Source organism: Geospiza fortis, unplaced genomic scaffold (assembly GCF_000277835.1).
Source record: "Geospiza fortis unplaced genomic scaffold, GeoFor_1.0 scaffold39, whole genome shotgun sequence".
In the NCBI taxonomy this organism is placed as follows: domain Eukaryota; kingdom Metazoa; phylum Chordata; class Aves; order Passeriformes; family Thraupidae; genus Geospiza; species Geospiza fortis.
In genome coordinates, this window is record NW_005054660.1 from 28,803 (window position 1) to 42,311 (window position 13,509).

Sequence of the window (13,509 nt, forward strand, 5' to 3'; positions counted from 1 at the left end):
AACATCCTCCTAATTAGGAAGGAAATCCTTTGGGAAGTTGTCTGAGTTGGTGGCAGTACCAGTTTTATCCCTTTTGTCCTGCCTGCCACAGTTTTAGTCTAAGAACAGTTTGTGGTTGGGGAATTTCTGATGTACTGAAAGTGTGAAAAACTATCAAATTATGCTTGTCTTTCTTGGTTATTTTTATATTGCAGTTCTTTTTTTTTTACACATTGTCTTTTCCCCATTCTGTTATTCAGAATCAAATGCTACATGTGTGTAGAAAAAAGTGGTGTGAACTATTTCTGCTGAGGTGCAGGTTTCATAAGCAGGCTTCTTGTTCCAGAGAAATGCTAATGACTGAATTCTATAATTTTGCTGTAAGTCTCTAGTTTGGGAGGCCTGAAGACAGTTTAATTTGAGCTGCAGTGTTGGAAGCATTTTTCTCCTCAGGCTGAAGTTGATAGACCAGTTTTTCTAACCTGTGCCATTTGCACAAGGAGCCCTACCTGGTGATCCCAGGTATTCAGGGGAAAGTTAAAGTGAGTATCACTGGATGTCTGCTTACAACGTTTCCAGAGTTATTCTGCCTTTCATTGGGCAATGTCTTTCTTTGCTTTGGTAGGCAGAAGGAATGTTTTTCAACATTTCCAACTTAAAAACTTCAGATTCAGAAGAATTTGCTATGCTCAGTTCTCTCTTGAAGTGGTAGGTATTTAGAAAAAAGGAATCAGCACTGAGGATTACTTTTGCATAAATAATTGTTTCTAGAAAAGGTCTTTAAGGTTGATAGTATGTAAATTCTTAGTGTTTGCTGCTGTAATTTAAGATGTGTTTGTGACAATCATTTTTTGATGCCATTGTTGTATATCAATATAGTGTCACCCTCGTCATTCATGTTGCACTGAGGTCACAGGAAGTTAGTTAAGCAAAATTCACCATGAGTTTACAGGGTAAAGAGTCTCACTCTCTTTACCAGGGATAATGTGATATTAATCTTTAAAATCTCACACTACTTACACCCTCTCACACATTTCTTTAACTCAGGCTCTCACATGTGTACTCTCAGACACCACAACATTTCTGGGTCTTGAGGTGGGATAGTTGGTGTCTCTTTTGTGCTTTGTGGAGGATGGAACTAATGGTGTCTGTCGCTGTTCATTGTGCTCCAGGTTCCTGTTGGTGATAACAAACTACTTCACATATGGATATTTTATATCCTCTGGGAGTCAGGAGTTGTTTTTTGCTAGTCCTGTGCTCCAGAATCTGGCTTACTTCAGCTTCCATAAATCTTCAGTGGAGGCTAATGCTGCTTTTTTTTTTCCTTATTTGGAATATCCATCTCTTTAAAGCTACAGTCTGTTTTCCTGTTGGGCTGACAGGAAGTGGAATGACATATGTGATGTGACATAACCCTGTTGGCACTCTCCTCTTTGAAGCACAGGCTGTTTTGCTGGTCAGGCATCTGTGCTGGAGTCTTATCAGAATGAAGGCATCCTGGCCTTGACAAAAACATTCCTGTTTTATTCTTGTAAGTGCCCTTTGTTATCAATCAGAGCCATTTTAACTCTTGTTTAGCTGATTTATGCATGTTTTCATCCCTACTTTGTTCATCTCAATTTAGCATCTTCATTACATTCTCTATAAGGTATGTTTGTTCATAGCAGTAAAAGATTCAATAGAAAAGTTCAGAATGGAGGCTCTGGAGAACAGATTCAGATCATCTCACTAGTCGAGTTAGACCTGTTGATTTAGAGAAGATGTAGCTTCTGACTCGATATACCACTGTCCTTGGAAGGGGTGATCATCTGTACAGAGCTGTAACAAGAAAGTGATTCCTGTGTTGAGCCAGGAGTACAGTACATCATGTATATATGGTTCAGATATGAAAAAAATATACAATTTTAAGACAGGATAGTAGATTAAGCTTCTCCTTCAGCATCAAGGATTTCTCATTGGTAAGCCTACTGTAGGGCCAGGACAGAAGTTGGGCACCTCTTTTTCATTTGTTTTGTGGCTGATATATCTTGCTTGTCCCTCCTTGCAGCCTCTGAAGGTCATGTCACTCGGTTTGCTTCCCAAACTGATTGAACTGTGTTCCCCACAAACATATTTTTAACCTGTGCATTGAATTGGCTCCAGTCTTATCTTTCAGTCAGGATCACTCTTATTTCTCACAGAGCAGCTGTGTGGACATTGGCTTTGTACCTGGATAACCTGAGCCTGGAGGCTGCAGGGAGCTGTGCCTGTGCTGGCTCTGATGGCAGGGGAGACAGGACCACACAGCTCAGTAATCCAGCCCATGGCCTGTTTTCAGACCCATCGTGTATCTGACATTTGTACAAAAACCAATTTGGGCATTTTAAATTCCAGCAGTTGTATTCTGGCACAGACTGCTTGGATTCTCCAGACTTCTTGGTGAAGTAGATGGATGTAGTGCTGCTCACAAAGTAATGGCCAAAGGGAGCCAAGCTGCATTCTGTGTTAAACCTCTCTGATCCATTCCTTATATAAATATCCTGTGATGCAAACCTCATAATTGCTTCCCTTTCCAACGTGTACTCAACACTCTTTATAATCTGTGTCTGTTCTTTTCTCCCTGGTTGATTACTCAGCAGTTTCTTCCTTTCTGTCTTTTGACTTGTTTGAGCAAACCTGACCACGTCCTTAAAACTTATTTTAGGGGAAAAAAATGTGTAAACCACTAAAACCAGCTTTGTCAAACCACATTTTGCTTTAAAGATGAAACTTGAACAGTTAAAGTAACTGCAAATTTGCTAAGCAAGTAAGTCGCCAAGCTCCCTGTCTCTGTCTGGACTCACTGTGTAGTTATAGCTAACATTAGAGAGAAAAACCTTTTCCACAGTATGCATGCCTTCAGTTAAAGAGAGGCTTCAGTGTTTGGGGGGAAGGAGAGGAAGCATTTCTATAATTTCTCACACACAAAAAAGTGCATGTATTTATCAAGTACCTGTTAATAAAAGGGACATGTTGCATTTTGCATGCAATTTTTTGAACAAAATTTTTTATATTTTATAGTTTTTTCCAAAAGTCTGTATTCCCATTACATAGTGAAGTTCTCAAAACCATTTTTAAAATTACTGGGTATGTTAATAGAATTTTTTTCATTATGCAGGTTTTTTTTCTCCATTATTGAAATTGCAAATGCACTTTGAATAGGAACACCTGCAAAGAGCAGCTTAGCCTATTCTTAAAATTAATTACTAAACATAAGACTTAAAGCAGCCAACAATGTGCAATTATTTCAGTATTTTTTAAATTATAAAGAGCATGTGCCAACATATTTCCAAAGCTATGCATGTGGAATACAGTCACAGGGTTTCATTCTCACCTCAGTGTCTCCTTTCCAATAAATACAAAACAAAATTACCTTCTTTAGTAAGCTGGTTCCTTACCAGATAAGTTCCAATGCTGAATAAAGTCACCCAAGTTAAATTGGTGTGACACTGAAGGTCTCTCAATCCATTGATAGCATTTTTTTTCTGTCTATACTCCCTGATTTATGTGGTTTGAGGAGCTCCTGCCCAGCTCTTCCCTTCCTTTGGTTTAACCACAAAGCACTAAAAAGGGTGGGGATAAAAGCAGCTTTCTTGTGATTTCTTAGAAAAATAACTGAGATCCTCCTTTGCTGCCTTCCTTTCTCCCAGTGTAGCATTTGGGTTGCACTCTCCTTCTTTTACCCCTCACACTGTAAACTGTGGTGGAAATTTGTTGTCTTAGATGAAAATTGCCCAGCAGCACTGGGTCAGGCCGGGGGGGAAGCTGCTGGGAAAGCTCTGCAGGTGGGATTCAGAGAACAGGACCAAAAGGATGCGTGGTCTGAGTTTCCTGCTATGAGGCAGGTTTATTTTAAGCAGTGTTTGTTCAAACCTGCCTGAGTACCAGCAATGGTGCATGCAATTATGAATATGAGTATAATTTATCTAATAATTTACATATTATGGTAGGATGTTGTAGAACCAAACCTCCCTTGGAGCAGGTATGCAGCCACCGAGGAAGTTCAGACAATTGTTTCAATGGTTTATTTTTAGTTGCAAGAAGATACTCTGTCTCTATTCTATCTTTTTATATGCCAAATAATTTATATTGTTCATTTCTGAGAAAATCATACTTACCTGATCATGCTCTGAACATCTGCCCCAATCATTCCGTCACAGCTCTCAAACCTTTCAGTTGATGTTCCTAAGTTTCAGATTCTGACAGTTTCTTGGAAGTGAGTTGCAGCATCTGGGAGAAAAATGGCAATAGGAATTTTCTATAATTTAAAACAAAACAAAGCCAGAACAACAAAACACCAACCAACAACAACAAAAAAACCTCAAAACCCAGCCCAAACCACACAAAACCCCTAAATATCCATGAAGATGTGTTTGATTTTCTTCTGCAGAAAAAAATCTGAACATGCATTCTCATTGGAATGGTAGTTTCTACTTGTGAAAGTGCTTGTAGCATTACATTGAATTTATAAAGACATTTGCTTTTCACATTCCTAAGTACCATTTCTATTATAATAAAACTAGATGGAAGTATTTTAATAATGGTTGAGGAGTGGTTTTTTAATTTTGTGATTAGGCTTACAGGTAGCCCTAGGCTGATTCCGAGTTGAAATCATCTGCAGCTTTTAATAGAGTATTTTTTTACCTAAAAACAAAATCTGTTTGGTGTATTTGTTACATAAATCACGACAAGTAAAATGTTAAAAAATAAATGTAAATGGACAATAGCTGAATATATGTGACTGACGGCATTACTGCCTTTTGCACTCTCTTTTGCTTCTTTCTAAGTCTAGTTCATTAATCACCACAGATTCTTCTTTGGCTAATCAATATATTTTAGCTTAGTTTCCTAACAGAATTAGGTGTAAATAATTCCACCTGCTCTCTTCCCATTTTCCTGTGTGCTGCACTACAGACTTTCTAAATTACTAATCCATTCCAGCTAGAAACTGATGGAGGTGGAGGTAGAGAAGCTGATGAAATTTCTATGAGTTGTGAAAAATCCAGATAAAGTATATACATGCATGGTAGGGAAGGGACTTAAATTAGTGCCCAGCTGAGACAAAAGCTGCAGTGTGTTTTCTGTGATTATTCCTTGCTGGAAGCTTGGCATGAACCAGCTGTTCTGCTTGTGGAGTCTTTCTCAGCGGGCACTTAGGGGGAGTAGAAGAGGAATTGGAGTCAAGGTATTGGAAAACCTGGAAAGAGAGGTAAGGATGTTGAAGTGCAGGGCAGAGGTAAATTGTTGCTTTCTCCTTCTTCCTCTGGAACTCTGCTTTTCCTGGTTAATTAATGGAGCTTACCATAGGTGTACAGCCTCTAGATTTTAGCAAGAGTGCAATAAAATAAGTCTCTTCAGTTTTATTGTTCAAAAATAATTAGAAACTTTCTAGCAGCTGAGAGAACCAAACAATGTGTAGTACAGTTTCTTTTTTTTAGAAGTTTTGGCAGGCAGTATTCCTGGAACTTTCCTGGAGCTGGTTGTTGGTGAAGGCCGTGTCTCTCATCATTTACACTTCCACATGTGTTAGCTCAGTGGGTATTTGCAGGTCTCTCATTTCAGATGTGGTTAAGCTGCTAGATTTTCTTTGCATATTCTCAATGAAAAGGATCAAATGTTACTAAAATAATTTTAATGAGTGTATTTGCTGGGTTAGAAATCAAAGTTGGCTTTAACACGTGCTACTGAATGAGTGTTGTATGGTGTAAATGCTTAGTGTGGGAGTTCAGTAAAGAGGGGTCTCCTTCAGGGATCCCAGTGTATTCTGTGCAGTGTTATTTCTCCAGGTGGGAACTGACAGCTCTTTTGTAAATCCAAACTCCTTCAGACTGTCCAGTGTGTCTGTGCTGGTCTAGATGTGATCTGATTGCTTTCATACAACCTGAAGGATACCCAGGGAGGTTGGTACAACCAATCACAGGAGCAGAATTAAAAATTGCCCTTTAAATAATTTAAATTTAGGCTACTTTTTAAAAACTTAGGTTAAAATCTTTTTCACTCTAACATGATATAAATTTGTGTGATTCATATCTGAAATTTAGTTCAGCCTTGAGCTATACTAATAACACTAAATACTATTTGAGCAAGTCATTAGTACCTTTTTTGGAGGTGTCACATTTTGCAATAGGAAACACTGACATCAGCAAGCTGCAGGATGCAAGAATGACCCATTTCACAACTTTCAAACAATTGTGGGGTTACAATTCCCATAGTCACTGTCACAGACATTTGCTTCAAATCACAGCCTCCAAAAAGAAAGTTGCCATTGATCTCCTTGCACAAATTCTGGTTTCCTTGGTGTGAAAAATGCATATTATATGATAGGCTCTTCACAAATACTAAAATGAATACTATATGTGTTCTGTTGGGAAGTTATGCTGTCTTAATCTCTTTAAAGTAGTGCTGTATTAATCTCTTTTCAAGTAATGTGGTAGCTGTAGTTTTGAGGCTATAATGTAATATTAAAATAGAAACTATGTGGTGTAAGATGGTTTTTGTAACTAGTGCAAGGAACGGATAAGATAATCAAGAAGTTCTTCACACAGAGATTACAGCAACAAGACACCAAAAAATCCCAAGAGAATTATTGCCTCCTTATCAGGACAACCCAGACTTCTCCCAGACTTTGAGGAACCTCAGCGATTGATTTACAAGATGGGGGGGGAGTTGAAGTTAAGCAGAAATACCCATAGTTTGAAAGGAATGTTTGTATCTTGTATGAGATAGATGAATATGCAATATGCTATTGCTTTTAAGGGTTAATCCTTTGTTAGCAAGGTGTGCTTTTGTGGCAGAATGCAAAAGCGCCCAGATGTCCATAATTCTTTGCTTTTTTGTTGTCTTTTATTGTCCTAACTTTGATTGTCCAAATTCTTATTGCCCTAATTTTTATTACTATTTTATTACTATTAAGTTTCTGAAATTTCAACACAAGTGAATGGCGTTTTTCACACTTGATGTGGCTGAACGTGTTTGGGGTTAGATAAACTGCTTGTAGTGTTATCAGCTGTAGGTTCATAAATGGAGTCTTTTGACTCACGATACAGATAGCAGCAGCCTAAGCTAACACTTTTGTTTCCTTGCTGGAAGTCATGTGTGCAGAAAAGTGCTTGAGAGCTGGCAGGGGATGTTTGCTCTGCGTTGGGATCCTGTCTGGTGCCTGCCCAAAGCAGAGCATCAGTGGGGGCTCAGGGCTGCAGAGGAGCTCCCTGGCCACAGCAGCTGAGCCCCATGAGAGAGGGGCACCCAGAGAGGTGCACAAATGGTTTGCAGTAGGTTCTGAGCAGGGAGATGCTGTGGAAGGAGGGAACAGGGCATGAAAGGGACGCAGAGAGTGCTCTGCAAGTTGTATCCAGCGGACTGTTCATTTTGCAGTGGAGTTCAGTTGGTAAGAGATGCATTGGGTGAAATGTGTTTTAAAAATGAATAGGTGACAGGGGTATCTGGGTATTTCCAGAGTGATGACTGTGTTTAATGTAATAGTACACTATTTAATTTCTCTGGAAGCTCTATGATGCACACTGTCCACTTTGTCTGCCCCTCCAAAACCAAATTCTGCCAGGAGGAACCTGTGCTGCCTTGGGCTGGGAGGATCAGACCAGTCTTGGTGTGAGGGTTGGGCTGTGCCAAAAAAAATTCTGCAGTAACTGAAAGTTGTCTGGTTCTCTTTCAAAAGTGATGTATTTCCTTTTTTATTTTAAGTGCTTTGTAGTGTTACAGCCTCTGTCTATAGACTTGCTTTGACCAGGTAAAATCAAAAAAGATACAACAGCAGGTTTCTCTAAATTTGAAATTCCCTTTTTAATTTAATAATTTATTTTCAGTCTTTTTGCTATGCTTGTGGATTATGGTGTTTGTTTATTTTTTAAAACAAAGTAGTACTTGACGCGGAAAGATAAACCTACCCAGGATTTATAACACCAAGACAAGCAGATGTTTTAGACATAAGAGGTACAGCAAACTTTGGAATTAGAACATTATTCACTCATTAATTCACAGATTCAAGTGACAAAATCAAAATACTCTTTTGCCTAGAACCTGAATAGTTACAGGTCATGTAATAGAGACTGAGCCCTTTGTAAAGGATTTTCTGTACTTGGAGGAAATTGAAAAGAACTAGACAAAAACCAAGTATGGTGGGTTTATTTGCACTATAATGTATCCGCATGTCAAAAGCCAGATGAATTTTTGAGCTTCTGAGTATTGAAATGTTTGCATTCTCTCTTCATGCAGATTCAAGATCCAGCCCATATTATGGCTGGCAGTGGGTCCAGATCAGGACCAGCCAGTGGGTTGTCCATGAAGTCACAGCTTCAGATCACTGGTGAGCTTTCTGAAATTATCTGTCTTTTCTGTTTAGGAACGTGACAGTGTTTTTCCACTATTAGAGTTTACTATGTTGCATTTCAGGAAGTTTTGCATTTTAAAACACCCAAGAGAAGTCTGGATTGATGTTAGGCCATCATTACTTAGCAACTACTTTATTCTGGGTTTTATCTAAAATGCATTTTGAAATGATACATATTGGTGTAAAAGAAAAAAGAAAGGAATAATTCTTTTTGGTTGCTGTTAATTGTACAGGCAGTCCTCCTGGAAATCTAATAGTGCATTATGATACTGCTTGCATTTACTGCAACTTGGCATAATATCAAATGTAACACTTTTCCTGATACTGCTGTTCAGTGAAGTTGACTTATGGCTTCTCCCTTGTTGCATGTTTTTATGGCCACCATTGAAATGGATTAAAAAGGGGATAAAAAATTTAATGAAAGTGTTGGTGAGAATATCACTGTAATTGAACACCTCTGGATTGTTTGGAGATGGATTTACATTACAGCCTTTGCTTTTTGTAGTGCCTTACCAACAGAGCAGCAGTTGAAACTTAATTATTAAGTTTCCTCACTTCTGCTTTCTGGAAATTTAAATGCATGTAAGGCATCTGAGGCATCAAAACTGAATGGGAGATCCAGGGGTGTGTGCAGGTCTCTGTTTAGAAGCATCAAGAGTAAATTTTGCACCCTCAGTGTGAAGACCTGTGGGCATATGCAGTAGTTTCAGAAAAGGGATATTGTGGGGATGAAAAGAATGGTCAAAAATAGATAAAAAGCTTTAGACTAGGAAGAAGGTTGGATCTCACTGTTACACAGGCTGTAGCTGTCCCTCTGAGGTCACAAGCTTGTGTTTCCTCAGTAGGCTGTGAGGCTGTAGAGAAATCTTGTCCCTATAAGTTGATATTGGAGAGAATTTTGAAGAGGTTTTCACAGAGGTACCTCCTCCACACAGGGATGGAGAGCAGAGCCAAGGATTAAAGTGGTGATTGCTGTCCAAGGCCTGAGACTCACACAAGAACAGTGCCTCAGTGTTTAGAATTGAGATTACTGAGGTATTTGAATTTCAGGTCTGAATTTCTGTAGATGTTCAGCCATGATTTGCAGCAAACTCTTGCTGGTGTTACCTCCCTTCTGCCCTACCCTTAGAGCTCCATTATAATGAGAGCTGCTGCCCTCATTAGTTTTAAATGAAGTTTCAGGATGTCTGGGTAAGAAGAAACTTGGAAAGTAGGTACAAATCTGCCTTGGAGCAGCAGAAATCAACAGGTCTTTGGGATAATTAGAGATGTTCAGGTATGAGGTGCTAATAGCATAGAAGTACTGGAGACAGGAGGGGAAGGATGGGGAGCTGTTTGTGAAAATTAATGAGTGAAATTCTGTGAGATGTCTGTAATACACAGAGGAAGAGTTTTCCTTGAGAGCATTTCAGAGCAGTTTATACTAAGCTACTTCTCTAAATCTCTAAAGGAGCATAGGCTATAAAGGGAATCTGGGGAGATTAGCCAGATGGGCCTGAATTAGTCATTTCTTTTTAAGGATGTAGTGAGGTTGTGGTGGGTGACAAACACACAGAAGAGCAAGTTGTTTTTCGCCAGAACAGTGAATTCAGGGGCCAACTGGAAATGATCTTTGTCTTCAGTACTGTTTTGTGAGTTCAGTGTTGCCAGTGAATCCAAGACACCTGGGACTCAAACACCAGGGTAGACACACATCATAAAGGAGACAACATAGCAGTGGTGTTTGGAAAGATGGGAATGCTGCAGTCAGTAATACTGAATGCTTAAAAAAAATCCAAACACCAAAAAAAACCCCACCCACCATACCCCCTCCCCACCAAAATTAAAGCTCTAGAGCTGCAAGCCTTGCCCAGATTTGTTGTTGCTAGAGCAGGAGGTAGCTACTGGAACCCAAGGTTTGGATTCAGCTTTTCAGTAAATTTGCTTAGCTGCAGAAAACTTTACACAAAATTCATTTTCTCAATGATGTTTTGTCCATGAAAAGTTGTGGCACATTTTCTGCACAAAATTCATTTTCTCGATGTTTTGTCCATGAAAAGTTGTGGCAATTTTCCACAGTGCCTTGATGAGAGGCAGATCATGTTTTGAGCTTTTTAACAAGCAGTGTAATAAACTCCAGGAATTCTCTTGGCTGGTGATAGACAGGAGACGCTTGTGGAGGATATTTTCTCTTTCAACACCTAAGCACTTCTATGGCTCTTGTACTAGTTATGATTAATAAGTGTCTGATGTTGCAAAAGTACTGTTGCATGTTTTAGGTGTTGGTGTGAGCTGTGGCATTGTAAATGAGCTGGAATGCAAGAGGGTTTTTATCCATGTAATGTGGTTTTATTCTTGAGTGTTACTGTCAGGTATCAGTGATCTGACACTTGAATACTGAAGCACCCAACTGAAAAATACTATTTGTAATTGAAATCTTTCTGAGTAAATTACTGTTTTTTCTTTCTTAACAGTTATTTCAGCAAAACTAAAAGAAAAGAATAAATGGTTTGGACCTAGCCCTTATGTGGAAGTCTCAGTAGATGGACAGTCAAAGAAGACAGAAAAATGCAACAATACAAATAGTCCAAAGTGGAAACAGCATCTTACAGTGTAGGTTTGGTTTTATTTTCCAATTTATTTGAGCTAAATTAAGGCAATTGACAGTGGGCTTGAAGATTATGTTTTTATTTTAAGCAAGGAGTCGAATGTTGCATGAGGTGGTGACATTTGTATAATTTTTAGAGTAAATATAGTACAGTCTGAAATAGATATTTACAAACTATTACACTGCTTGTGCTTATATTTTGTATTGCTATGTGTGGCATATTAAAGGAGCTCTAATTCTGTGAGTAGTAAGGACAGTAATTCGACATTAAAATTGATGGTCCCATGCACATTTTTTGTTGTCATATTTAAAGTTACAGCTTTCAGAAGTTCTGTTGCTAAAAGTGTAGGTATTCTTTGTGTCCCACTGTGGTGTGCCATGCCATAACACAGGTAGTTGGCTCTCTCTTGTGCACCTCTAAATTCAAGCACAAATCCAAAATTCCCAATCAATTTCTGCAAATTGTTAGTATAAAACTAAAATCAGATTCAAGATGAATACAGCTGTTGATATTTGCTTGGCCCAGTATTTGTGTTGGGAATAAAGAAGATACACAAGTTCTATAAAATTTAGTTTTCTCTTAATGTCACATGGAACTCTGGGATAAAGATCAGTCTGTGCTTGCACATTGGACAGGGACTTTTCACAAGGGCATGCTGGATGGGATATTAGGAAGAAATTCTTCCCTCTGAGGGTGCTGAGGCCCTGGCACAGCTTGCCCAGAGAAACTGTGGCTGCCCCTGGATCCCTGGGAGTGTTCAAGGCCAGTCTGGATGAGGCTTGGAGCAATCTGAGATAGCAGAATGTGGGGTGGAATGAGATAGGCTGTAATGTCCCTTCAATGCAAACCATTCAGTGGTTCTTTGATTTGCTTGTACTTAAATTGTAGATTATTCTTCTTGAAGCATCTGGAACATTGCCTGAGGAAAACCATTTTTGTATCTGTACTTTTATTGTACTTTAGATTGTTGTGAAGCTTTAGTTACTACTATTTACTACCTTACTTTGCACTGAGATATATTAAGAAAAAGAAAATCTTGCACTTTATATGGATGTAAGTGTAGAAGAGCAGAATTTTCTTTTACCCTTTAAAGCTTTCCTTTTTCTCTGTCATTTTTTAACGGGAATGTTGGTGGTTTGTGCTGTGCAAATCCACACAATACTGCATGTGCCATTTTTACCCTTGTTGAGTAAGAGCTGAGCACAGGCACCCCCTGTATATCAACTGCATTGGAAATTACACTAAAGCTGCATGGAGCTTAGTGAAGTAAATTGGTTTTTAGGAAATATATTGGCACAGCTGCCTATATCCAGATTCAGGATAAAAAGGAAAAGTGTAGTGGCTTCTGCAAATGAGGGTAGGCCCTCTTGAGGTTCCTCTCTGTGGAGTTTGATAAGTCTAGACTCTCACAGTCAGCCAAACCCTTGAGAAGATCCACCTAACAACCATATACAGCTGAAATTATCCACTGAGAAAATAAGCAGTCATTTGTACCCATTACTCACAATGAAAATAATTTAAAACTATATAAATGTTAGAGTATTTCTTATAGAAAAAGAAATCAGCATTAAACATTATTTTGAAGTTGTTGTCACGGAACTTACTGTGTATTACTGTGTTGTATATGCTGGTAGTTTTTCTATATTTTCCTTAAAATAGTAATAATAAAAAATGTATTTGGTCTGTGAACTGTCTTGCAGCAGTCTTCATTGACGTGACATATCCAGGTGACATGAGAATGTGATAATTGGAAATGGTTTGATGTTACCACCATTATTTCTTTGTTTTTAAATTACTTCTAGTGATAGTGGAAGTAGATGGCTCAGTTCACCCCCTTCCCCACCAACAAATGCCCTTACAGTGCTCAACTTTTTCTTTTCAGAATTGTCACTCCTGTAAGTAAATTAAACTTTCGAGTCTGGAGCCATCAAACATTGAAGTCTGACGTCCTGCTGGGAAGTGCTGCTCTGGATATTCAGGAGACGCTGAAATCCAACAGTATGAAACGTAAGTCTGAGATGGAGGGTTCCTCTGAACTGTCTCTTAGTGAACATGAGTGCTGTGTGCACCTCTGGAAATGGCCCTTAAGGGTTCCTTTGGGTGCTCCTGGTTGCTTTTATGAGCTTCCTACTACTTTTTCAGTTTCATCTTTTTTGGTTATACACAGGCTGCCATGGTGTCCCAAAAAATGTTTTTTCTTTGCTAGTGTGTGCAAGACTGAGTGAAAGAAAAGTTTATTTCATCTACATTAGAAATTCAGACTGTGGTTGGGATACTAGTGCTAGACAGGAAATGTGTAAAGTTATTTTTGTTCTAAATAGTGGTACAGGGGTATGTTGTATTATTAATCTTGGATTTAGTTAGGCTTTGGGCAGTATGTGCATCCTGGACAGCTTGAAGGAGAAAGACAGAATTCTATGGACCCATTCCAGCAGTCAGGGGGCTGCAGCACAGAGCTCTGTGCTGTCCTGCTTTTGTTCTGTCCTTTAAGGAAGTGTTGGCTTCCCAAATGTCACACATGGGTGTTGCAGATGGAGAATGCTGACAGCAGTGAGAGCTGCTCTCCTGGCAGTGTCT

The 13,509-nt window shown here is 38.9% G+C and overlaps 1 protein-coding gene across 2 annotated transcripts in view; it reads left to right on the forward strand.

Annotated features, from left to right (window-relative positions):
• Window positions 1-8,231: 8,231 nt before the first annotated feature.
• The window catches only part of ITCH (itchy E3 ubiquitin protein ligase), a 31,099-nt gene continuing 25,821 nt past the window's right edge, over window positions 8,232-13,509 (forward strand). For both annotated transcript variants that reach the window (XM_031064938.1, XM_005430619.3), the window contains exons 1-3: window positions 8,232-8,320; window positions 10,798-10,936; window positions 12,815-12,939. In XM_031064938.1, coding sequence (XP_030920798.1) covers window positions 8,251-8,320; window positions 10,798-10,936; window positions 12,815-12,939 — 334 coding nt within the window. In that variant the 5' untranslated portion in view covers window positions 8,232-8,250. The remainder of the gene's footprint in view (window positions 8,321-10,797; window positions 10,937-12,814; window positions 12,940-13,509) is intronic.